At 38.7% G+C, this 26,017-nt stretch overlaps 2 protein-coding genes across 2 annotated transcripts; both read left to right on the plus strand.

Annotated features, from left to right (window-relative positions):
• The first annotated feature begins 1,931 nt into the window (after positions 1 to 1,931).
• On the plus strand, positions 1,932 to 23,139 carry LOC140166520 (hyalin-like). The gene is made up of 17 exons (XM_072190001.1): positions 1,932 to 2,302; positions 9,914 to 10,216; positions 10,783 to 11,031; positions 12,758 to 13,006; positions 13,173 to 13,400; positions 15,383 to 15,634; positions 15,761 to 16,012; positions 16,618 to 16,869; positions 17,887 to 18,132; positions 18,256 to 18,507; positions 18,807 to 19,058; positions 19,468 to 19,716; positions 20,092 to 20,370; positions 21,355 to 21,600; positions 21,707 to 21,955; positions 22,115 to 22,365; positions 22,974 to 23,139. The coding sequence occupies exons 1-17, from the start codon at positions 2,218 to 2,220 to the stop codon at positions 22,977 to 22,979; spliced, it is 3,900 nt and encodes a 1,299-aa protein (XP_072046102.1). The 5' UTR covers positions 1,932 to 2,217; the 3' UTR covers positions 22,980 to 23,139.
• A 207-nt stretch (positions 23,140 to 23,346) lies between these two features.
• On the plus strand, positions 23,347 to 24,771 carry LOC140166968 (craniofacial development protein 2-like). Its single transcript, XM_072190452.1, has one exon. It carries the CDS (start codon positions 23,347 to 23,349, stop codon positions 24,769 to 24,771), a length of 1,425 nt encoding a protein of 474 aa, XP_072046553.1.
• Positions 24,772 to 26,017: the final 1,246 nt, after the last annotated feature.

A 26,017-nucleotide genomic window follows, 5' to 3' on the forward strand; every position in this document is an offset into this window, starting at 1 on the left:
CTGGTAACAAAAGTTATGTATATTTTGGGGGCAAGGAATCCAATTACTACACTGAAATTTCAGTGACTCAAGACAAGCGGTTCCGTATATATGATAGGAAATGAGGTACATCCTAGCGGTACCTTATTTTGTATCATACATAACGAACCACTTGCCTTGGGTCACTGAAATTCCAGTGTAGTAATTGGATTCCTTGCCCCAATAATATACATAACTTTTGTTACCAGTGTGTGATTAGTTTTTGAGAAAAATGCAAAAATAGACACAAATTTATAGAGGGGTGTAGTACCCCCTTAAGGCTTTCTGGTTCTCAACTCTCAACATGTGCTAAAAGTGTCAAATAATGAATACATTTGAAAGAATGTGTTTCTTTGTCTCTAATATTTTTTTGAAGAATGAGTATTAATTACAATTCTCAAAATACTAGAAAGTAAAAGAGAGTAAAAAAGTAAAAAAGTAGTGGCTGCGTAGGTTTGAAAAATGATAAGTAAAAGAGTCCAAGAGCAGAAATATTTGGTGTCAAACCACATTTGTATAAATTTATTTGCGTAGCAGAATTAAACACGAATTTTCGGTCATAGATCTTTGTCAAGTAAAAGAGAGATGTATATGCACACATACTGCATTTGGGTATAGAGTGTGATAATAATTATCTGGATTAAGGGGGAATAACACCCTGATTTTCATCAGTACCCTCTTCTTTTTTTTTCTTGCAAATTTATAAAGTACATATCTGTGTTCATCACCTCATGTCATATGAACTTATAAAATATATCTTCATACAAAGTGTTTTTAAACCATTTTAGTAAGCCATTTTAGCCCTATATATTTTTTGTTTACTGTAACCTAGTAACTGAGATGTGTGTTTCATAACAAACCATAATTTATTCTATTGAACATGTCCAAGTAGAATACATGAATAGAATACATTAAATCCTTTGTTATACTATCTATAGAAATGTACTCACTGATTATAACACTGAATAAATTAAATACCCCTAATCTCTTCCACATAGACAATTTAATACCACACCATGTATGTATCTTGTATAATGTGTTGTTAGGAAAAGAGATTAAAAAAGGCTATGAGGTCATCAAAGGTCAGGTTATAGGTCAATTGGTTCAGGTCAAATTCAGGCATCAATTTTGAACAAATGTGATAGTCTGTGATATCATACATGTCATAATGAGGCATCAATTTTGATATTTTGTCTGTTACTGGATATATAATGGAAATTTGTGAGGTGGATATACTAAAATACCTTGGGATGTAAATGGTGAGTACAATTTAGATTGCCTAGTTGAGATGGATTGGGCAAATAAATATAAAATAGTTACCAAAATCACAAAAATGAAGCTTACGGAAAACTACCTAATATGGTGGTATAGATGACAAAAAATACAATCTTTTTCAACATTGCTGTAGTGTGGTTGTGGTAACCGGTTACCTATTGCTTAATTAAGTTTCAGTGAAATAGTGTCGCAAGTTCAAAATACAAAATATAGCTCAACATTGAAAATAGAAGCATTTTAACCGATTCGTTTTTTGATAGTTGTGGAGCACCAAGTTCATGAAGTCATAAAAGAAATCAGGGACCACTTATTCCCATTTTACATATCAACATTATTTCCCTAATGTGTTAGCAACACATATCCAAAATTTTAACAAAATCCGTTGATAGTAAGCTTTCCAAAATGAAGTGAATTTAAAACATCAGTGATGTACCACTTTTTGGCTTATACCAATAGAAGTATGTACGCGTCATTGATACTGATGCCACTTGAACGAGAAGATTTGCCCCTTCATTTTGCATACCACTTTGTCCAATTTCTTTTTCTCATTTCTTCACAAAATGCAAAAAATGCAAAAAAAAATGCAATGGGTGTAGTGCCCCTTAACCCATGAAAACTGACAAACCATTTATAGTGTTGACCCATGTTGCAATCTTGACAGTTTGTTGCAATATACAAACATACTAAGTAGCTTAGGTACTGCAATCTCACCAAGTTTGGGTAAATCCATCAATTATTTCAAGCAACTGATCCAAAATCAAAGGGCAATGACTTATATGTATTACAATATCACGGGTAAGCTGAGTATATCGTATCAGGATGTGCAAGGTATCATCATCCGCTTCAAAGTTTCAAATCACAAAGATTTTTTGAAGTTAGAAACTTGGGAGCGTTGTGTAGAATCAATCCAGCATTTTATGCAAGATGGTACTTGAGGCGGACATGAAGCTTTTTGTTCTCTGGTTTCAAATCGGTACTTTGATATTATCTTTGGCTGGATTAGTAGAAGGTAAGCAAGATTTTCTATACAAAAGTTAAATTTGTACGGTTTTAATCACTTACAATTATGTATAAAGATCAAAACAGTATAGTATATACACGTGTCGGTTTTTAAGGGTCTTAAAAGACTTGTCAGTATGGTCAGACATTGATGAAAAGTATAAAAAGGGGGCTTATTTAGTTTAAAGCCCATGGCTAACCAATACGATCTTAACACTTAAAACAAAAGCAATTTTTTAAATGCACTAAAACTTAACTACCAAATAAAGAGGTCGAAAGATGGCAAATTTCGTTCTTCGTATATTTTTGATACCTCATTCGACACGATGCAACTTAATTTCAACAACTTAAACCAATTTAAATGAAAACACAATTAGTGAAGCTTTTCGCTTACTAGACGGTGAACCAGTTCAAAATGTAGTAAAAGCATATTCCACAATTTAAATGGATAAAGCGAGCATTTCGAAAATGATAATTTACACATGCTTTTCACTAGAAATACGCAAATTAGAAACAAAGCGCCGTGAGTCGTAATCTGTCACGCTTAATGATCCTGTTACAAAAGGCTGCGGGAATTCCCCTGAGTAGACCCCCCTCTGGTCCGTGGATAAATACCGGTAAGGTAGACTATACCATTTTTAAACCACCCAAAACATGGACCCTCTACTGTAGACATTTTCCCTTTTTACCTGGGAACCAAGGGAGAACAGTGCCAGTGCATTGATTGGTCACCCCAGATTAAATAATAAATAAATAAATAAATAAATAAATAAATAAATAAATAAATAAATAAATAAATAAATAAATAAATAAATAAATAAATAAATAGACATTTTCCCTTGCACTTCCAATAACTTTATGTGAAGTTCTCTTTTACCGAGGAAGGTGCGGGATTGGACCTTTAGCGTATTAGCGCAATTTTGCTAATCACGCTATTAGCATAGGATTAGCGTATAGGGTCTATGTAAATTAGCGCTAATTGCAATGCTAGCCAAAAGATGCACTAATTCGCTAAAGGCCAATAATTTTTTTGACCAAAACTGCTCTAAGTGAGAGGAACGCAATTAGCGCTAATAGCGCTATTAGCGCTAATTAGCGCTTTATAGCGTTTTAGCGCTAATAACGCTAATTAGCATGACCTAGCACGCTGACGTTAATTTGCTAAATTGAAGGTGAAGTCCCAGTGAGAGGGGCGCAATTAGCGCAATTAGCGCTATTAGCGCTAATTAGCGCTTTATAGCGTTTTAGCGCTAATAACGCTAATTAGCATGACCTAGCACGCTGACGCTAATTTGCTAAATTGAAGGTGAAGTCCCAGTGAGAGGGGCGCAATTAGCGCTAATAGCGCTATTAGCGCTAATTAGCGCTTTAGCGCTAATAACGCTAATTAGCATGACCTAGCACGCTGACGCTAATTTGCTAAATTGAAGGTGAAGTCCCAGTGAGAGGAACGCAATTAGCGCTAATAGCGCTATTAGCGCTAATTAGCGCTTTATAGCGTTTTAGCGCTAATAACGCTAATTAGCATGACCTAGCACGCTGACGCTAATTTGCTAAATTGAAGGTGAAGTCCCAGTGAGAGGGGCGCAATTAGCGCTAATAGCGCTATTAGCGCTAATTAGCGCTTTATAGCGTTTTAGCGCTAATAACGCTAATTAGCATGACCTAGCACGCTGACGCTAATTTGCTAAATTGAAGGTGAAGTCCCAGTGAGAGGGGCGCAATTAGCGCTATTAGCGCTTTATAGCGTTTTAGCGCTAATAACGCTAATTAGCATGACCTAGCACGCTGACGCTAATTTGCTAAATTGAAGGTGAAGTCCCAGTGAAAGGGGCACAATTAGCGCTAATAGCGCTATTAGCGCTATTTAGCGCTTTGTAGCGTTTTAGCGCTAATAACGCTAATTAGCATGACCATGACCTAGCACGCTGACGCTAATTTGCTAAATTGAAGGTGAAGTCCCAGTGAGAGGAACGCAATTAGCGCTAATAGCGCTATTAGCGCTAATTAGCGCTTTATAGCGTTTTAGCGCTAATAACGCTAATTAGCATGACCTAGCACGCTGACGCTAATTTGCTAAATTGAAGGTGAAGTCCCAGTGAGAGGGGCGCAATTATCGCTAATTAGCGCTTTATAGCGTTTTAGCGCTAATAACGCTAATTAGCATGACCTAGCACGCTGACGCTAATTTGCTAAATTGAAGGTGAAGTCCCAGTGAGAGGGGCACAATTAGCGCTAATAGCGCTATTAGCGCTATTTAGCGCTTTCGTTCTTATCGTAATCGTTCTTATCGTTCTTGGGGCGGTTTTCGGAGTTTGTTTTTCTTTATAAACATCCTCGTAGGTATCATTCATGAGTAATAGCGCTAATTGCGCCCACTGACTGGGACATCGGTTTTAAACAACGCGGTTTTCGAAAGCAATGGTGTAGCGCTGATGGACAAGAGCGTAATAGCGCTAATTGCGCTCCACTGACTGGGACATGCGCCCCATGACGCTAATTAGCGCTAATATAGCAAAGTAGCGTCAGATTGCTAGGTAACGCTAATTAAGGTTATTAGTTCTAAAAAAAAACAACGCGGTTTTTGAAAACAATGGTGTAGCGCTGATGGACTTAAGCGTTATCGTTGTTGGGGCGGTTTGTGGAGTTTGTTTTTCTTTATAAACATCCTCGTATGTATCATTCATCCATAAATTTTATTGGTTTTAAACAACGCGGTTTTCGAAAGCAATGGTGTAGCGCTGATGTACTTTAGCATAATCGTTCTTATCGTTCTTGGGGCGGTTTTCGGAGTTTGTTTTTCTTTATAAACATCCTCGTAGGTATCATTCATGAGTAATAGCGCTAATTGCGCCCCACTGACTGGGACATCGGTTTTAAACAACGCGGTTTTTGAAAGCAATGGTGTAGCGCTGATGCACTTTAACGTTATCGTTCTTGGGGCGGTTTTCGGAGTTAAAACGCTAGATCACGCAAAATAGCGCTAATTAGTTCTAAAAAACAACGCGGTTTTCGAAAGCAATGGTGTAGCGCTGATGGACTTTAACGTTATTGTTGTTGGGGCGGTTTGTGGAGTTTGTTTATCTTTATAAACATCCTCGTACGTATCATTCATCCATAAATTTTATTGGTTTTAAGCAACGCGGTTTTCGAAAGCAATGGTGTAGCGCTGATGTACTTTAGCGTCATCGTTAGTTCTAAAACGCTAGATCATGCTAGATAGCGCTAATTGCGCAATTAGCGCTAATTAGCGTAAGAGTGCTAGGTACCGCTAATTAGCGTTATTAGCGCTAAAACGCTACATGACGCTAAATAGCGCTAATTGCGCTATTAGCGCTAATTGCGCCCCACTGACTGGGACATCTACAATTTTCTAATGTAGCGACAGAATGCCAGGTACCGGTTATTAGCGTTATTATCGCTTAAACGCTAAATGACGCTAATTAGCGCTAATAGCGCAAAGTAGCGTCAGAGTGCTAGGTAACGCTAATTGCGCTAATTAGCGTAAGAGTGCTAGGTACCGCTAATTAGCGTTATTAGCGCTAAAACGCTACATGACGCTAAATAGCGCTAATTGCGCTAATTGCGCCCCACTGACTGGGACATCTACAATTTTCTAATTTAGCGACAGAATGCCAGGTACCGGTTATTAGCGTTATTAGCGCTTAAACGCTAAATGACGCTAATTAGCGCTAATAGCGCAAGGTAGCGTCAGAGTGCTAGGTAACGCTAATTAACGTTATTAGTTCTAAAACGCTAGATCACGCTAAATAGCGCTAATTGCGCTATTTAACGTCATAGTGCTAAATACCGCTAATTGTGCCATAATTAGCGTTATTAGCACTAAAACGCTACATGATGCTAATTAGCACTCATTAGCGCTAAAACGCTACATGACACTAATTAGCGCCAATTGTGCTATAATTAGCGTTATTAGCACTAAAACGCTACATGATGCTAATTAGCACTCATTGTAATTATTAGCATTAGCGTTGGTGCTAACTCTCGGCGCTAAAGTGCTAAAGAGCCAATCCCGCACCTTCTACCTTTTACCAGTCGAGTTTTCTATACGCCATGTTCGTGCTCTCACTGCCTTGCCGTTTGTGTAAGCGGCTATACTTAGCCTGACCAATCAATGCAGATCTCGATAGTCTGTCTATTGATTACAACTTTCCGCGGGCGCAAAATGACTATAGACCTTTTTCCCTTCTTCCCATCATGCACTATTCCAGGGGGGTATGAGTATCGCAAAATACATCATCTCCCCATGGGAGTACAGAGTTATGTACATTACATTCTGGAATACGGACATTTCGGCTGGTGCCTTCATCACAAAAAAGGAATCACCGATAATCATGATAATGGCGCACGACTCACTAATACCTTTCGGGGGCAAAAAACAACAACATTTCTATGCCTTATTGACATGGTGTAGTCGCAAAAAAAGTTTCCTGTTATTGAAACCTAACTTTGTATACATTTTATAGACCGAGAGGTGAAAAACTAATGACGGGACACGCAGTGATATATGGTCGGCGTCCGTTTCACATTTTTTCGGAGATGAAAATAAAATGTAAACAATAATCTCTTACACAGATGTTCTGCATCGCTCTGTAACTGCATCACTCGTGTATTCAATAATTGCATAATTAGTAACATCGATGGCCTTTACGATAATCCGCATATATGGAATCAGTATGCCCATATGTGACCATCCATCTCAAACCGCTCGTAAAGTCGGCAAATTGTATTTCGAGTTACAGTGCAAAATATGCATAGAGGTTGTATTCATATGTCCCTAATATTTGTCCGACATGTTTCTCATTTTAGTTCAGTCAAACACCAATCTTTAATCCTATTGTTGAAGAGGATAATAAGCTTATACTTATGTATAGCATTAGTAAAAAGCTTAAGTCTTTGTTTACTCTGGCTAAATCCTGTTCAAGTGGTGGGTTAACCAACAATTAACAATGAGAGGACATTCATAAACCTCGTTCAGTTGGGGATGATTTGAAGTGACCGCCAATTATGACCATTTGATATTTAATACCAGCAATGTGGAAAAAAAGAAATAATGTAGTGCCAAAATAATGTACCCTTTTACTGATAGGTCTGTCACACTACGACGGACTGGATCAACGTACATCACCGAATACAAAAATATTTTATTCGGTGGAAAAATCACCAGTCCGGCAGAAGATTCGGTGGGATTTTGGGTCCGATTCCCGTTCGTCTCTCTATGCGTTGTGGCCGCTAATAATCCTGCAGGCGTCTTATATCCGATCGTTCAACGTCCGACAAATGACCGGATTTGGGGGTCAACGTCCGACAAATGTCCGGATTTGGGGGTCCGATTCCCGTTCGTCTCTCTATGCGTTGTGGCCGCTAATAATCCTGCAGGCGTTTTATATTCAATCGTTCAACGTCCGACAAATGACCGGCGAATCCGTCGCATGTGGCACCAACAGGGACGTCCACCCTATCAGAAAAGTGGGGGAGGAGAGGGTGTTTGAGAGGGTTTTTGACCCCTTAGAGGCAGTGACGTAGCAAGCACTTTTTCAGAGGGTGAACAAAGTGGGGAAAGACAACTTTTAAGGGGGTAAATTTTGACGAAAATGGTCAAATATTGGCTAATAAGTACAAAAGGGCTACAAATCTGATATATCAGGGCTCGTAATTCCAGGTAAAGCATGCATGGATTGCTATGTTAAAGTCAGGAATAGACCTATAAGCCCGTCTTAAATACTGACTTTGGTGACAAAATATCACGGGCCCTGCATATGGACTGGCCGGCAGTAATTTTCACAGGCTTTTGGGCCAAGGAACCACATTTAAGCACTGTCTATAATAATCACAGGCCTATACTTAGGCTTACTAGTACTACTATCCTGGGCCTACTCAATAACGTATACAATTTAATCTTTTCCATGTTTTCTCTTCTTTTTTCTTTCTTGTCAATCACTAAAACTCTACCCTTCAGAAAGTGTCCCTCCCTCAATACTACTTACATGCATAGGCCTACTACTAAATTACGTGCAATTTAACTTTTTCCCTTCTCTTCTCTCTTCAATTTTTCTCACTTTCGTTTCTTTTTTTCTCACCTTTCCGCCTTTTTTCTACGTGTCAGTCACTAAAGTACTGGGGGAAATATGATATTGCGTCACACACCCTTCAGAAAGCCCCCCATGATCGATGCACATGTTCGCCATAGGCCTACATCCGGCACAAGCGCCTGCGAAACCTTGCAAACACCTGCGGTATATAAACGAAAGAATAACGAACAAACCCAGGGTATATATACAGAACAGTACGAACACACATCGGACAACTTCCGAACATGTGTATTCGGCACACTCCGTTTCAAGTTTTGTGCATGCACAAAACTTGAAACGTATTAATCGACGGACTAAACAAACATCACCTAACACGAAACGCATTTGGCGGATAATAACAGGACATATGAAGAACATAAAACGAACATTGACGAACACTAACGGATTTCCTAAAATACCATCCGTTTCTTATACGGAAGACCGATCCGGTGTAGTGTGACACTAAGACGGTCTGGGTCAACGTACATCACCGAATGCAAAAATATGCTATCCGGTGGTGAAGGCCTCACAGGAACGTATTTGCAACGAACACGGGCCGAGTGCAACGAACAAAGAACGAACATGAACGAAAGGAGAGCGAACAAACTCCGGCAATATGCAGCACCATACGAACACACATCGGATAAGTACCGAACATGTGTATTCGGTACACTTCGTTTCAAGTTTTGTGCATGCACAAACTTGCCGACGGACTTAACGAACATCACCTAACACGAAACGCATTTGGCGGATAATAGCAGGACATAAAAAGAACATAAAACGATCATTGACGAACAACAACGGATTTACTAAAATGCCATCCGTTTCTTATCCGGAAGACCTATTCGGTGTAGTGTGACAGACCTATCAAGGAGCAAAGTTTAACAAGTTATAACTGGATAGCGTTTGAAGTCAAATGATATATCATTGTAAAGCTTATGATATATATTTTCTAAACACGGAAGAAAACAAATTAACTAGGGGCCGACTTTACGAGCGTTTCGACCTGGACGGTCACATATTAAGACAAAATAATTGCAAAGACCACCGGATGCACACGATCTATGAGGTTAATTGACTACGCCATACCCCCTGGAATAGTGCATTGTGGGATAGAGGGAAAAATGTCAATAGGACTGGGCCATGCATGTTGTGTGCAAATCATCGTACGTAGTTTTAAAATTATTTGGAAGGGACTTTTCTAACAAAATAAACAGTCTCGGTGGAAGAGATTTAATAAAAAGAGTACTTCTAATGGGAAATGGAAGTAAAATGTCTACAGACGAAGGGCCCTTGTTTTGGGTTGATTATTGTATAGTCTACATTACCAGTCGTTAGCTTAACTCACCAATTTTAATTGGCCAATCAAATGACAAGAATCTTTGTATGAGTTATAATTTTTAAAACTATTATTATCGTAAGTCAGTTTGAATGGAAATATTACATTTATTTTGGAAAATCAGAAACCTCTTATTATAAATATTTTTATTAAGATGATTACATTGACGCATTGTTCTCTCTATTTTAAGGTTATGGGTGTGGAACAACCTTTCAATTACAATATGGTACACCGATTATTATCCAATCGCCATATTACGATAATAATGTCTATTGTGCCTGTACAGTCAATGCACCAACAGGAGCGCAGATTAGTGTTCAATTCCTACATCTAGATCTGGAATCGAATTATGACTACGTCAATCTCAATGGAAATAGTTATAGTGGTGACGTAATTCCGGACGTTTACCTAACATCAGGAAATCGCCTAGAGATCTTGTTTACAACCGATGGTAGTGTAACAAGGAGTGGTTTTCGTTTGAACGTGTTTATAGGTATGTAAGAAAAAGTTAATTTCTAAATCATTTACATTTTTAGTTTGGTAATTAAATATGTTTTGACATACCGTAATGTTTGAGGTCAGACAACAAGGTACATTTCAAAATGTTTAATAATTTGCGGATCATGACCAAAAGCTTTTATTATATTTTTTTATTTGCTATAAAATATCTAATTTATTCATTATCCATTGTTCATTATAAATGTTATTTTCTTATATTTTGTATATGTCAAAGTTCCTTATTGTAAAATTAATTTATATTGACAAATTTATACTATCTGTAGCAAAAAGCAAGGGAAATTGTGTATTATCAAGGGAAATTTTGAATTTATGGTTACATTACAACCCGTCTTTACGAGTATTAAATCGGAATTCTTATTATTCCTAGAGAATTGAACCCGTATTTGAATCGAGAATTTCGAAATATTAGGGAGAGTTGCACTGTCCAAAGATCGCAAACCGAAAGTTGATCAGTGTTTTATTTATTAATTTTATTTTACTTGTTCCGATCTGCTCCTAATATAAATAAATATTGTTATGAATCACATTATTGTTTTAAAGATGATGAAACGGCACCAGAAATAGTGGGCTGTCCCGATGATATCACTATAACAAATGAGTTAGGCACAGCAAGAACACCTGTTACTTGGACTGAACCATCTGCAACAGACGTGTCTGGGGTTCCACAGAAAATGCAATCACATCAACCAGGGGCGGGGTTTTCTGATGGAGTAACAACGGTACAATACACTTTCACCGATGCATCGAATAATGAGGCAACGTGCTCTTTTTCCGTAACAGTCGTAACAGGTGGGCAATTTTATGTGGTTGAAAGTAGCAGTATTTTCAAAAAGTTTATCGGGAGAGACGATATTATGATTTATTATTGTAAGATCTTGTGGGTAGTTTAAAAGTATTGTTAGTTATTATTATGCGCATGATATTATTAGACACATCATATGTGACGTGTCACGTCAAAAGGAGACACTTTTGGGCAGGTTATCAATTTCTCAAAAAAATACAAGATGCCAGTTATATTCCTGTCTGAAACTTTCAGACAATATTTTTAACATTAATAACATCACAAATTCGCAACAAACCCAAATTGTGAAAAAATTACCCACGGGCAGATTTTTGGCTATTTCTCCATTAACGATCCTGCCCAAAAGTGTCTCCTTTCGACATGACACGTCACATATGGCGAATGTTGTATCTCAGACTTGGAATGTGTAATAAAGTCTACATACTGTTACGTGCAAACCAGTTTTTTTTTGTAGAAATAGGTTGTTAGATAAACGTATGTGCCATATTTCGTGAAGAGGTCAAACTTTAGCATACGCCAGTATTTGATGCGTATGATACATGATGAGCATGGCTTAAGGGGACTCGATCTTTTGTGCGTAATAATAGAGTGCCAGGGGATTCACTCTATCATTAAAAAAATTATTTGAAGAAGTCAAAGAGCCCTAGGAATAAAAACTGTGGTGTAATTCACGCCAGATACAATTTCTTTATACGACAAAAATTCATTTTGGTAATCGATCAAAAAACAAACGTTTTATATCAATTTTAAATTTAGCCTGAATCCATAAATATGGTACCCGGGGGGGGGGGCACTCAACTTAAATTTTGGTATGGGTGTGCGGCGCGGAGCGCCAAACTTTGGGAATTAAGAACTGATTTTCGGGCAAAATAGGGGCTCTAAGAACTGATTTTCGGGCAAAATAGGGGCTTGAAGAACTGAAATTAGGGCCAAATTATAGGCTGTTGAGCTAAAAATTTCTAAATTATTACCAAATTTGAGCTTAAAGAGCTACAATGTCAGAATTTGAGGCTCAAAGAACTGGAGCAGATCCAAATGTGGGGCTTAAGGAACTGCCGGAGAGCCTGAAAAAGGAACCCTTGACCGCCGCACATACCCGTACCACCTTAACATGTGAGTGCCCCCCCGGGATGGTACCTCTCGCCCTTTTTTAGGTCAAGGCTATTTTTACCATTATGCAGCGAACCATTGTTGAAGCTATTTCACATACATGTACAAAACATTCTAGAGAAAGAATGGGGACATATAGTGTTGAAATCGTAAATTTTAAGGTCAAATTCCTAAAACCAAAACAAAACATTGCGACGCAGATAATTCCCGACTTACGCAATTTCATCATCACATCAGTGTCTTTATTATTTGTTTGAAACCTTTTCCAAACGTTCGTGCTATTTATGCATAAAACGGCTAATCTATCTTTACAATTAAACGCGTCTTTTTTTAGTAAAGAAAAGGCTAAAGATGGCATAATGAGATTTATCTTTTATCATTACACTCATACGCTCAACTGCCACGGCGGCCGACCGGTAAAGCGCTTGACGCGTAATCGAAGGAAGTTTCGAATCGCTGGTTCGAGTCCCAACGAAGCCTGTGGAAACTTTTTTTTCTTAAAAATTCATGATCGCATTCCGAAATGAGTCACTTGTCGGTAAATCATGTATCGTATCCTTAAAAAAGAATTTTATTTTCTTTCTTTTTATGTACATTTCCAAGTTGATACAATAGCGCCACAAATAATCGGATGTCCAGACGACTTTAACCTTACAATTGAACTCGGAGTAATGGTTAAACATGTTAACTGGAGCGAACCTACAGCTACCGACGCTTCTGGAAGCCCAACAATGCTACAATCACACTACCCGGGTACAGAGTTTCATATTGGAAACACAGCCGTGTATTACAACTTCACTGATGCCTCACATAACACCGCAACTTGTATATTTTCTATAACTTTAGAAACAGGTTAGATTGATTGAATATACAATATAAAATGATTTCATCATGTAAAAATATATGTGTTGTATGATGACAACTATGAAATCATAATGCCCATTGTCATAAATATAAACCTGAATTGATGAGTATCTATTGCGTTGTAAAAGTGTGTTTTCATTATATCTTTCTACAGAGGATACCATCCCACCTCTAGTGTCACAATGTCCATCTGACCTACACACTTTTGTTGGAAGGTTCGTGACATGGGCTGAACCGACAGCATCCGATACATCCAACAACGTCACCGTGACACGAACAACTGTTCCGGGCACATTCATAACAGTGCCGACAAGGGTTGTCTATACATTCTCAGATTCATCTGAGAATAAGGCATATTGCAATTTTACAATATACGTTGACAGTAAGTTTCACATTTATTCCTTGTTAATAGATGTGTCATAGTCAAGTTATTCGTAACTGGTCCAAGGGCCAATGTAGTCCGGCGTTATTGCTGCATTTCTTCCGTTGCGACAATAAAGGTCCGTTCATACTACCACCACATTTGCGATGCGCTGCTTTGCGATGTCAATATATCGATTACTTTTGCCGCAACTCAACGCAACTCGTCGCATTTCCAAGTTAAAATGTATTTAACTTTATTGCGATATCGCAATGCAGTAGTTTGCAGTACGATGCAATGCGACAACACACCGCATCGCAAAGCAACGCATCGCAAAAATGCGGTAGTAGTATGAACGGACATTAAGGCTGTTAAGGTTAGCCGAGAGTTTTTCATGCGCCTGATTTCAGAGGGGCGTAAGTTCATAACAGAAACAGCCATGCAGAAAATGAACAAGCGTACTGGGACGTAGGCCTACTTACAATAGAATATTGATCCACGGTCAAGACATGAAACTTGGCTTAGCTCGTGCCCGGAGCTCGTGAGTCGGGGGCGGGCGGGGGGTTCCATGGGGGCCGACATGCCGGCTCGGATGCCGGGGAGGGGTACAAGCGATTTTCGGCAATTTTCATAAGGATTTTATAAATTTTTAAATTGATTGGGGCACTTCGTCAAGCTTCGCCCTGGAAAATGTGTTGATTTTGAATTTATAGCCTTGATATCTTTGATGAAATAAATCAATGATGCTATTCCCCTGATTACAATGTAATAGGGTACAACAATAACATCAACAACAATATCAAAAAGCAATTATTTGCAAATCGAATTTGGGAAGAATATTCAAAAAGACAGACTTAGCAGGCCTACAAATTTCTGAATTATATAAAGTGAAAAACAATCAATCACGATTCACTGCAGTCAGCGAATCAAGCAAATAAAACTAAAAAGAAAGGAGCAAGAAAGAATAAAGAAATAGTGAAAAAGAGAAAGAAAGAGAGAGAGAGAAAGAAAAAGAACGAAAAAGAAAGAAAGAAAGAAAAAGAAAGGAAGAAAGAAAGAAAGAAATGAAAAAAAAAAAATGAAAAAAAAAAGAGAAAGAAAAGAGGAAAGAAAGGAAGTAAAAATGAGAAAAGAGAGAAAAAAGGAAAGATAATTCAGCCACATGGGGACTCGAACCCACAAAAATTGTTCATAACAGATTCCCAGTCAAACGCTCTATCCACTGGACCATACATCAGCTTACGCAATTTCTTATTCTCGAGGCGGATATGTAACTATAATTTGATGTAATTACTTGATTACAATCGCGTCCGCACAATGGCTCTTAGAATAAACACGCATGTCGGCGCTGAAATTTTGAACGAACTGATGGAGGAAAAACCTCGTTTTTTGCAATACCAGCTTCAATTTGGAGTGAAAATCAAATGGAATAGCAATTGGCAGAATGTTGAGAAATAATGTAGGTATTCAGATGTCTAAATTAACGCCCCGTTATCAAGATATCGATAATTTCACAAAACAGTTTTTTCTCAGACAAGATTCTCGAAAATGTTCCCCCAAAACGGGCTTTTTAAATTTGATCGGTACTGTATTTGGTTCTTCCCCATGGCAACATTATTTCTTTAATCGATTTGTAGTACAATACAAAAAAGGAGAAAACAATCACTCGGCGTGGTTTTATACGGAGCGAACATTTGAAAAAAACTGCATGGAACGTGTTTTTGATCTTGTGAACATGGTGCGTAAAAATGATTTAAACGAAGGATTTTCAAACGGATTCTAAATTTTTGTATAAACACACAAAAATAATGTAAAGATACATCCATGCACCAACATTTGACTCACTGTGATATTTGATTGCTGAGAAAACGCGGTTTTAGAGAACAACTTTATACGTCTTTTATACGTTTTTTGTACGTTTCTTCGTGTAACCTTAACCGCAACCAAACATCCAAAATCAGAATTTACAGAAAGTAATTGACTTTATATCTTTGTGTGTTAAGGGGATACCACCGCACCAACGATCATCGATTGCCCTACAGATGTACAAGCATCAATGGAATTAGGAGAAATATCAACACCTATTGTTTGGCAGAAGCCTTCTGCGAGAGACCAATCCGGACGTGTGATACTTATCGATTTCACCCACTTACCGAGTCAATTATTTTCGACTGGATCCACAAGAGTAGTGTATACATTTGCGGATGATTCTTTCAACTTGGCTTTCTGCAACTTTTCTGTTGTCGTCCACCAAGGTCAGAATTTCGTAGTTTCCTCTGTGTCTCAATACGTCTTTGATACATACATATTTATATCCTTACAGCAAACTCTCATTACATTCCTTAGTGTTTGATATTTTTCTTTTCTTTTTACTCTTGTAGTTGATACAACTCCACCTACAATATCTGATTGCCCAGCAGAGATTACCATAGAAATCGAAATGGGTACACCCAACATTGCCATTTACTGGACACCACCATCTGCTACTGATTTGTCAGGGAATGTATCTCTCGTGTCGCAAAACTATTCTCCTGGTGATAAGTTTACAGAAGGGAGGTCACGTGTCAGCTACATCTTTTTCGATGGGAGTGGCAATAAAGCATTTTGCGAATTTGACATCAATGTCAAAGAAGGTGCGAGCCAAATCTTTAAAAGTGCTGTTAAAACAGTCTATATTGTGACTATTCTAAAGAAACCTTTAAATCATAAAACATTATGCCGTATTACCAGTGTACTTCGGTTATATCTATAAATGCGCTTTAATAAATGCGCACGTGACCCATGGGCAGGACATGCCAAGACCAGCAAGCGTGACCAAATCCTCATGCATTGACCACTATACAGAAAGGGATAGGAACTCTGTAGATAAATATCATCAAATTTAAGTATTAATTGATTATTACACATTTTGCAATTCCGAATTTGTAATATGTTATCAAAAACAAAATTTTGAAAGTATTTGACGACGGAAACGTTTAAAATATAATCACAAAGTTGAACAAAATAGACAATTTTGCTGTACAGCAGTCTCATGTTGTTCCGCCTTTACATTCAAAATGTATAGAAAGACCACTCGCTATGTAGAAGGTTACTTCGAAACTTACTGTCTATAAGCTGTTATGGCAGCGCGGAGGTGGTCACGTGCGCATTTATACAAGCGCATTTTTATATATAACCGAAGTAAACTGATTAAAACTATTAAAACTGCCATAATATTTTCCATATTTCACCATTTAAGTGGACACGATACCACCGTCCATTGAATATTGTCCAGAGAATATGGCGCTAACCATTGAAGCTGGTATATCTACAACAACTGTGTCTTGGATAGAACCACAAGCGTCGGATTTGTCTGGCAATGTGACGATATCGTCGGAGTCTACAATACCGTTGACGTTTTCACCGTTTTCCGAAAATATCGTGAAATATGTTTTTAATGACGATTCGGGCAACCAGAACATTTGTCAGTTTTCAGTTTCATTTGAAATTGGTAAGCTCGTGAACTTTTAATAATGAAAATGAAATGCGGGCAGTATTTCACCTTGATGACATGGCTGGTGTTGTACACGCTGTTATCATCGTATAGTCGTTGATGTTGGTTGTGGTGTTGGTAGTGGTGGTAGTGATGGTGATGGTGATGGTGATGAAGGAGATGTTTCTGCTGCTGTGTCGTTGTTGTCGATAGTGGTGGTGGTAGTGGTGGTGGTGGTGGTGGTGGTGGTGGTGGTGGTGGTGGTGGTGGTGGTGGTGGTGGTGGTGGTAGAGGTGGTGTTGGTGGTGGCCATGGTAGTGATGGTGGTGTTGGTGGTAGTGTTGGTGGAGATGGTGATGGTGGACGGTGTTAGGTGTAGTGATGAAACAACAAGCACTAAACGTTTTCATAAAAGTTAAGAAAATGGTTGCCAGGTGTCGGGGTATGAAATGTATAAAAGCTGGTGGTGGTGGTGGTAGAGGTGGTGTTGGTGGTGGCCATGGTAGGTATGGTGGTGGTGTTGGTGGTAGTGTTGGTGGAGATGGTGATGGTGGACGGTGTTAGGTGTAGTGATGAAACAACAAGCACTAAACGTTTTCATAAAAGTTAAGAAAATGGCTACCAGGTGTCGGGGTATGAAATGTATAAAAGCTTTCAATAAAAGTTTCCAAATCGTATACTCCAACTGTTAAAAACGTTTTTGTGATAATTTTTGTGACATAGTGGTTTTATGACCTTTTATATACATTTTCAATATTATTAAAACAAACACAAAAAACGTTCATAAAAATGTTCACTATGTGATATTTATGTTGTTGTTGTTGACGGTGGGTTATGGATGTAATGCCTGTGGCTTGTTCTGATTGTTGAAATTATCCTTGTTATCGGTAGTAATAGTGATGTTTGTGGTGAAAATGTTACTGGTCGTTATCATATATTGGCCATTGATTATAATGATCATTACTATATAGCACACATAAATAACTACTATTACATTCATTTCACCTTTGACTTTCACTTTGGCATGGTTTATAGTTGACACTATCCCTCCGGTCATCACCGGCTGCCCATCCAGTATTCAGACAACGTCAGAGGTTGGTACATCTGAACGTGTATCATGGTCCAGGCCATATGCCACGGATCCTTCTACTATAGTCAAGTCAAGTGCTTCACATGAACCAGGACAACCTTTCTCAATTGGATCGACTGATGTTGTTTACATTTTTGAAGACGAATTCGGAAACCAGGCTCGATGTGACTTCTCTGTACAAGTTGAAAGTGGTAAGCATAGCTTCAAATTACAAAAATATAGATAAAGAACATAACTTTTACAAGTTATCAACAGCAACACATATTTTAAGAATCGTTTTTATTCTAATCAACTTTATAAACCTTTGTTTTCAGTGGATTCCAATCCACCAGAGATTATTACTTGTCCAAACGATATCAACGAGGAAGTTGAATTTGGCAATGAATATAGCAGAATATTTTGGTCTGATCCCAATGTTTTTGACAACTCAGGAAATGTTTCATTGTCGTTCCAAAGTCATCTATCTGGTAGTACCTTCAGGACTGGAAGAACAGAAGTCGGTTATCTATTCACTGATAGTGCGGGGAATCAAGCATCCTGCAATTTCAGCGTTATGCTCATAAACGGTAAGAACCTAATATGTTTATTTGATGCATTTCAACTACCATTAATTAATTAGTGTTGATGAATATCTTTACTTTAAATAAAAAGCAAATTGTGTCTTTAATTAATTGTTGTTTAAATGATGAATATGGGCTATTTATTATCAATGTTTTAACCAATGTTCACGTTGTATCTTCATGAAAGAGTGATAAACGTATAAAATTAACTAAATTCATACGTATGCGAGTTGCAAATCATAGCGTTCGAATGCATATGATCGATCTATCAAATAAAAGGTTTCGGAATAATGTCTTTACTACAGTGGATACCAAAGCTCCCGAAATTCTCCAGTGTCCAGCCAACATCGTACAAACAATAGAAGCAGGGTCGTATGGATCTGTTGTTTTCTGGAAAGACCCTGTTGTCGTTGACGCATCTGGTAATGTTTCTCTGTTAATTCAGTCACATTCATCTGGAGAAATATTTCCGGTGGGGAAGACTATTGTGACCTATATGTTTACGGATCCTTCAAACAATCTGGCAACATGCAGCTTCATTGTAATCATAGACATCGGTAAGTGTAGAAAGTAGTTGGATTCGAAACTAGATGGATGACTAATTACATCATTGTCATAAAGTTATAAAAAGATAGGTACCATTTTCAAGAAGAAAATGCATTTTCGTCCACAATATGTTTGCGGATCCCCAAACTATCTGGCAACCTAATGCCATTGTATCCATCATTGTCCATTGCAAATATAGTTGACTAGGCGAAATGAGAAACCAAACTAGTGAGAACCGACAACATTGTCTAAAAGTCATGGTTCGGCGTAAATATATATATATATATATCAAGCCTTTACTGACGTTAAATTGTGTTACTTTGTAATAAATGTATGTATCCTTGGTATCATGTGAAGCTGGTGAGTGTCGAAAGACTGCTGACAATGTTCCGTATCTGTTTAATTATCATTTGCTGCCAGTCGACACGACCTCACCGATCATCGTCTACTGCCCTGACAGTATACAGACAACAACAGGAGTTGGTACATCTGGAGCAACAGTGTCATGGTCCAGGCCATTTGCTACAGATCAGTCTGCTATAGTCATAGAAAATGCCTCTCATGAACCAGGAAAAACATTTCCTGTTGGGACGACCGACGTTGTTTACACTTACGAGGACGCATGTGGAAATCGGGCTCATTGTAATTTCTCTGTGCGTGTTGAAAAGGGTAAGAATCAATGGCATTTCCTTCAGCATGGATATACACATGTTCCATCATTCGTCGCTATTTAGAAATGTATTTGAAATACAATGTTAAGACCTCGACGAACTACGATCGATAAAGGTTTACACATTTCCCTATTCAAACTGTTGTTGTCGTTACCTAAAGAATTAATATTTTGCAAGGGGAATAATTCCTTTAAATTGTGTAAACCGGAATTTCTCCAAGTATCACATGTCACTTTACAGTGGTAAGTTCTTTAATTTGTAAAATAATGATCTGTGAAGACGTTTTCATCAGTTGTTTGTAAAATATAAACTTGAAAGTGAGAAATATTGGAAAGAAATAATGTACAGATAAGTCACTTCTTTTTTTTTTTAGTTACTGAACATGCTCCCTCGACTACAATGGATACTATAGGTCCTGAAATTCTCCAGTGTCCAGCCAACATTACACAAACAATAGAAGCAGGGTCGTATGGATATGTTGTTTTCTGGAAAGACCCCGTTGTTGTTGACGAATCTGGAGATGTAGCTTTGTTAATTCAAACACATTCTTCTGGAGAAATGTTTCCGGTAGGGAAGACCTCTGTCACCTATATATTTACGGATCCGTCAAACAATCTGGCAACATGTAGCTTCACTATATCCATTGCCACCGGTAAGTATTAAATTATTGTGAATGAGCGAAAGGTTGATATAAAATTATGACATCGACGTGACAGCGCCAAGTGCTGCCTTGCATTTCCTTAAGGGCTCAGATAGCGACGTTTTTACGTATTTTTTTGTGGGACCTGAGAGCACAACAGACACATCGAATTATATTGCATTTGAATACGAGGAATGTCCTTCTGATATCAAATAATTTAGATTTTTTGAAATTTGCGATTTAATACACATTTTATGGCCAATGATTAAAAACTGATATAACAGTCCTCTAAGTAAATCGTATAAATCTAATGACATGTATTAAGGTGTATGTAGCTGGGATGAAAAGCCTTCCATCATTTGAAATTTTGACCTTTCGTATTGAAGATATAATTTTTCCCTAAAACACCACAAAATGTAGGTCTTTTGGGGGAAAATGTATATCTTCAAGGTCAACATTTTGATCGGATTTTCATCCCAGTTATATGCACTTTAAGTACATATCATTAGATTTATAAAGTTTACTTTGTTATATCAAAAACATCAAATTTTGATAATTTGTCATAAAATTTGTATTGTATCGCGAATTTCAGAAAATCAAAATTATTTGATATCAGAAGGACATTCCTCGTATTCAGAATACAATTCGATATGTCTGATGTGCTTTCAGATCCCACAAAAAATTCTGCGCACACGTTGCTATCCGATTCCTTAAAATACGTTATTTGTTTATTGTTGTTGTGTTTTTGTTGTTGTTGTTGTTGTTGTTGTTGATTATGATGATGGAGATGATGATGATGATGATGATGATGATGATGATGATGATGATGATGATGATGATGATGACGATGATGATGATGATGATGATGATGATGATGATGGTGATTTTGTCGGTTTATATGATACTGTGCATAATTCTTCTCGTGCATTTTAGCTAAGAGCACTGGTGCGGTAAAGGTGCGATAATCGTAACAAAAGAGTATATTTTTCATTACAGTGGATACCACGTCTCCGGTCGTCATCAACTGCCCTGACAGTGTAATAATATCTGCAGTTGGCCCGTCTGGAGCAATAGGGTCATGGTCCAGGCCATTTGCTACAGATCACTCTGCTATAGTCATATCAAATGCCTCTCATGACCCAGGACAAGCTTTTCCTGTTGGATCCACAGACGTAGTTTACATTTTTGAAGACGAATTCGGAAACCAGGCTCAATGTAACTTCTCTGTGCGAGTTGAAAATGGTAAGATACATTATCATCAATGTAAAGGAAAAAAGTTGTTGGGCTATTTATGTTTTTTTTTAAATCGTCTTTAAGTTGTGCAATATTTTCCTTTATGACATTTCAGTTGATACAAAGAGACCTCAAATCAACGGTTGTCCTAATGATATACATACATCAGTAGAAATCGGCACGCCAGATATAGCGATATCTTGGTTGGAACCATCGGCCTCGAACAACTCTGAACAAATTACGACGAATTCTACCCATGCGCCAGGACAACCGTTCTCAGTTGGATCATCTGACGTATTATACACATTCACTGACGTATGGGGAAATCAAGCTTTTTGTCAATTTTTAGTTACTGTAAAGGAAGGTGAGTTTCTTGGCAAATATTTTATCACATTTTCACATTTGGATCTGCACAATCTTTATACATTATTATTTACTACTTAAGTGTGAAAGTAAATCTAAGTTCGCATTGATATCTAATTTGCAGCTAATGACAATCTTAACTTTCATTTAAATTTTTCAGTTGATACCTCGCCTCCTACAATACAGGATTGTCCTAACAACATCGATACAACGACTAATCGCACATTTCTGGATCCAGAGTATACTGGAAAGAGCCATCTGCTTCTGACTTATCTGGAAGTCCAAGTTTATTGGTGCGCACACATGTTCCTGGCGCAGCATTTCTTCCTGGGGATACCTCGGTCACTTACATCTTTAAAGACAACGCGAACAATTTTGCATCTTGCGTGTTTTCAGTTAGTCTTACAGCAGGTAATCATGTATGCCTTGACACGTATAACCCTCGTACTGTACTTTAAAGGCAGAAGGTTGCACAAAACTATATGTTTATTATCTCTTGTCCTACCATCCATTCTAACACAGTCTGTCTCTGCCGCACTAACCGTCGAAAACACAGATAGTTACCAATAGAGGTAGGTTAAACAGCCTTTAAAAAGGGTCATGTTTCAAATTTCTTACGGAGCCAGCTTATTTGATGCGGTATGATCTCCTGAGCATTTCAAAAGGAGCACATCCCTCTTAGAGCTAGACTATTATGATCATTTATCCGCAGCTAGTTTGGTTGCGCGTAACCAAACTCTCTGCTGCATTGCAAATCATTTTCGCTTCGAACGCTTTGAAAGTGCCTACGAGCCAGCATTTTACCAACACAATTTGTCTTTTTTCAAAAGAAATACGAAGAAAAAAATTGCAACGGGTGTCAACTTGTAATGTAATAATTCTCTGCGAACTGAGTTAAACTTGTTTTTGCGATAGATATGCCCTTTGCATACAATAGTATATGAAAGCCAGTGGGTAGATGTCGGGACCTATTAATTGGGAACCCCTGCTCTAAAAATTATATGTTTTTTTCTTCTTAGCAATGACAGACATTCCATCGTATGGTAGCTTGGATGGCAGCAAAACAACAGCTTCTGGTGTACCGAACTATGAACAAGTAAGGTTGATGTCCGTAGTAGGAATCACACTCGCTGTGATCATAGGCGGATGTCTTATTCTGCTGATTATCTCGAAAATATACAACAGGTACGAAATATTTCCTTTTGCTTCCTTTTGTTTTGAAAACTCTTTAATTGCTCATATCTTTGGAACTGGTTGTTAATTTTCAATGGGGGTTTCTGCAAACTCCACCTTTGTAAATGTATTTTACTATCCTTCAAAAAATAAAATGTTGTATGATAATATCCAAATACTAGATCGAAGGTAGCTGGGCAGACGTCTTCTTCTGACTCTATGACGGGCCAGCGGGAACCTGGCACACCATCACAGACTGTTGGTCCTGATATGTCTCGTCTACCTACCTTCAAACCACTTGTAGTATCCACCTACAATGTGCGTACACTACACCAACAAGGAAAAACCCATCAACTATTTACGGGTTGTAGCGATGCAGGCGTCGACATTGTCGGTGTGCAAGAACACCGTCTTATTACATCATCCCCCACTGACGAGTTATGGTCAGACGACAAGAACTGGGTACTTATTTACAGTTCTGCCACAGACCAGAGGCAGGGCGGTGTTGGACTTCTAATGTCAAGGCACATCCATAGGTGTCTTCAGAGCGTGCAGACCATCATTAAAAGAATACTAACAGCTTCATTTAATGGGAACCCCCAGCTTACGGTTACAATTATTTATGCCCCAACTGAATCAGCAACCTCAGGAGAAAAGGACAGTTTCTATAATCCACTAGAAGACCATCTTGAAAAGGTGAAGAGGCACAACATCCACCTCATCATTGGTGATTTCAATGCCAGAATTGGCCAAGATAGCCATGTATCTCATTCAGCTGTGGTTGGTCCTCATTGTTTTTACGACACAACAAATGACAATGGAGAGAGACTAGTGAATTTATGCCAGGAATTCAAGCTCCGTCCTTCACAATCAAGATTTCCCCAACCCAAAAGTCGTCTCTGGACATGGATGCACCCAACGGGCTCAAAACACCAACTGGACCACATCCTTGTCAACAGCAAGTGGGTTAATTCCCTGCGCAATTGCAGAGCTTATAACTCTGTAGAGCTGGACTTAGATCATCGAATACTCAGCATACGACTGCACACCAGTCTCCGAACCACCAAAGGTAAACCTTGTAAGAGGCCTAAGTACAACTGGAAGAAGCGGCTTCATGCTCCTACTAAGAACCGTTTCCAAATTGAACTTTCAAACAGATTCCAGGTCCTCCAGTGTGACGACAACGACCAGTCACCAATTTTTGAGAGATATGAAATGTTTGAGAAAGGATTTGAAGAAGTCGCGGAAGAGGTTGTTGGAAAATGTAGCCCTTGTGGAATGCCAAGCTGGGTGACAGACAAGACCCTCAAGTTAAGATCAGAAAGAGATGCAGCCACGAAGACATATCTACTTGTTAGAACTCACCATGCCAGAGAAGTGTGGAGAAAGCTCAACACCCAGCTCAACGAGTCATATAGGGCTGATGAACTTGCCTCTATACACAGGCAGATGGAAGACCTGCAAGTAGCAAATGAAAATGGCAATTACAACACCACATGGAAAATAATCCATGACATCTCGGGGAAGAAGAAGAGATCAAATCCCAAAGTGAAGAAGAGAGATGGGACAATCCCCTCAAGCGACAAAGAACTACTTGCTGAGTGGACGGACTACTTCTGTGCCTTGCTGAACAATGACAATTGACCACCAACATCTGATCTCCCACCACCCGCCGACCAGGACTTGCCTATTTGTGCTGATCCCCCTACCCGGGAAGAGACAAGAAAAGCCATTCAAGCAATGAAAACAAACAAAGCTGCTGGACTGGACTGTGCGATTACCACTGAGGCACTCCAGGGTGGTGGTGAAGCTATGGTAGACATCATCCATAAATTCTGCGTGGAAGTTTTTCACCAGAACAGTGGATTACCAATGTTATTGTTCCCCTTCCAAAGAAAGGAGACCTCAGCCTCATGAACAACTATAGAGGAATCACACTGATGTCAGTTGCAGCTAAGGTGTACAATAGGATCCTACTGAATAGAATTAGGGACCATGTTGATCCTGTAATAAGAAGTAACCAGGCCGGATTTAGACCAGGCAGAAGCTGTGCACAGCAAACGCATATCCTCCGTAGAATCATGGAGGCTTTCCATAGTTACCAACTTCCACTAACTATAACATTCATTGACTTCAAGAAAGCCTTTGTTCAATCAACAGGAAGATGATGTTTTCTGTTTTGCGGCACTATGGTATCCCTGAGAGCATCGTAAAGGCAATACGTGTACTGTATACTAATTCGCAAAGTGCCGTATTGGTAGATGGCAACATCTCGGATCCCTTCCTTGTGACTACTGGAGTATTGCAGGGGGATGTTCTAGCCCCATTCCTATTCATTGTTCTCATTGACTATTTGATGACGATGGCTACCGAGGGGAATAACAGCGGTGTTGAAACACACCCGCGTCGCTCCAGGCGTTATCCTGCCAAGGTTTTGAACGACTTGGATTTCGCTGATGATATTGCCTTGCTAGAATCTTCCATCCCGCGGGCACAGGCACAGCTGACCAGAACAGCGGCTGCAGCAGAAAGCCTGGGTCTCATCATCAGTGTTCCCAAAACATGAGTACATGACCATCAACTGCAATCCTCAGCCACCATACGGAGAACCCATCAAGTATGTCACTGATTTTAAATATCTTGGTTCCATGATGGGCTCTAGCACCAGTGACCTCTCCCGACGGAAGGGGCTTGCTTGGTATGCATTTTGGAAACTTGAGCATCTGTGGAGAAGTCCAACAATCACTGTTGCAACAAAAGTCAAGCTGTTTAACACCACTTGTGTTACAGTATTGCTCTATGGCTGTGAGTCCTGGGTGATATCTACTGATATGGAAAATAAGATCAACGCTTTTGGTACATCATGTTACAGGATAATGCTGAACATCAA

Source organism: Amphiura filiformis, chromosome 12 (assembly GCF_039555335.1).
Source record: "Amphiura filiformis chromosome 12, Afil_fr2py, whole genome shotgun sequence".
Lineage (NCBI taxonomy): Eukaryota > Metazoa > Echinodermata > Ophiuroidea > Amphilepidida > Amphiuridae > Amphiura > Amphiura filiformis.

Coding starts and splice junctions, on each gene's coding strand:
- LOC140166520 (XM_072190001.1), top strand. CDS start 2,218: ATGGTACTTGAGGCGGACATGAAGCTTTTTGTTCTCTGGTTTCAAATC. Junction 13,401..15,382: donor TTTTACAATATACGTTGACA/GTAAGTTTCACA, acceptor TTGTGTGTTAAG/GGGATACCACCGCACCAACG. Junction 16,013..16,617: donor TGACATCAATGTCAAAGAAG/GTGCGAGCCAAA, acceptor TCACCATTTAAG/TGGACACGATACCACCGTCC.
- LOC140166968 (XM_072190452.1), top strand. CDS start 23,347: ATGACGGGCCAGCGGGAACCTGGCACACCATCACAGACTGTTGGTCCT.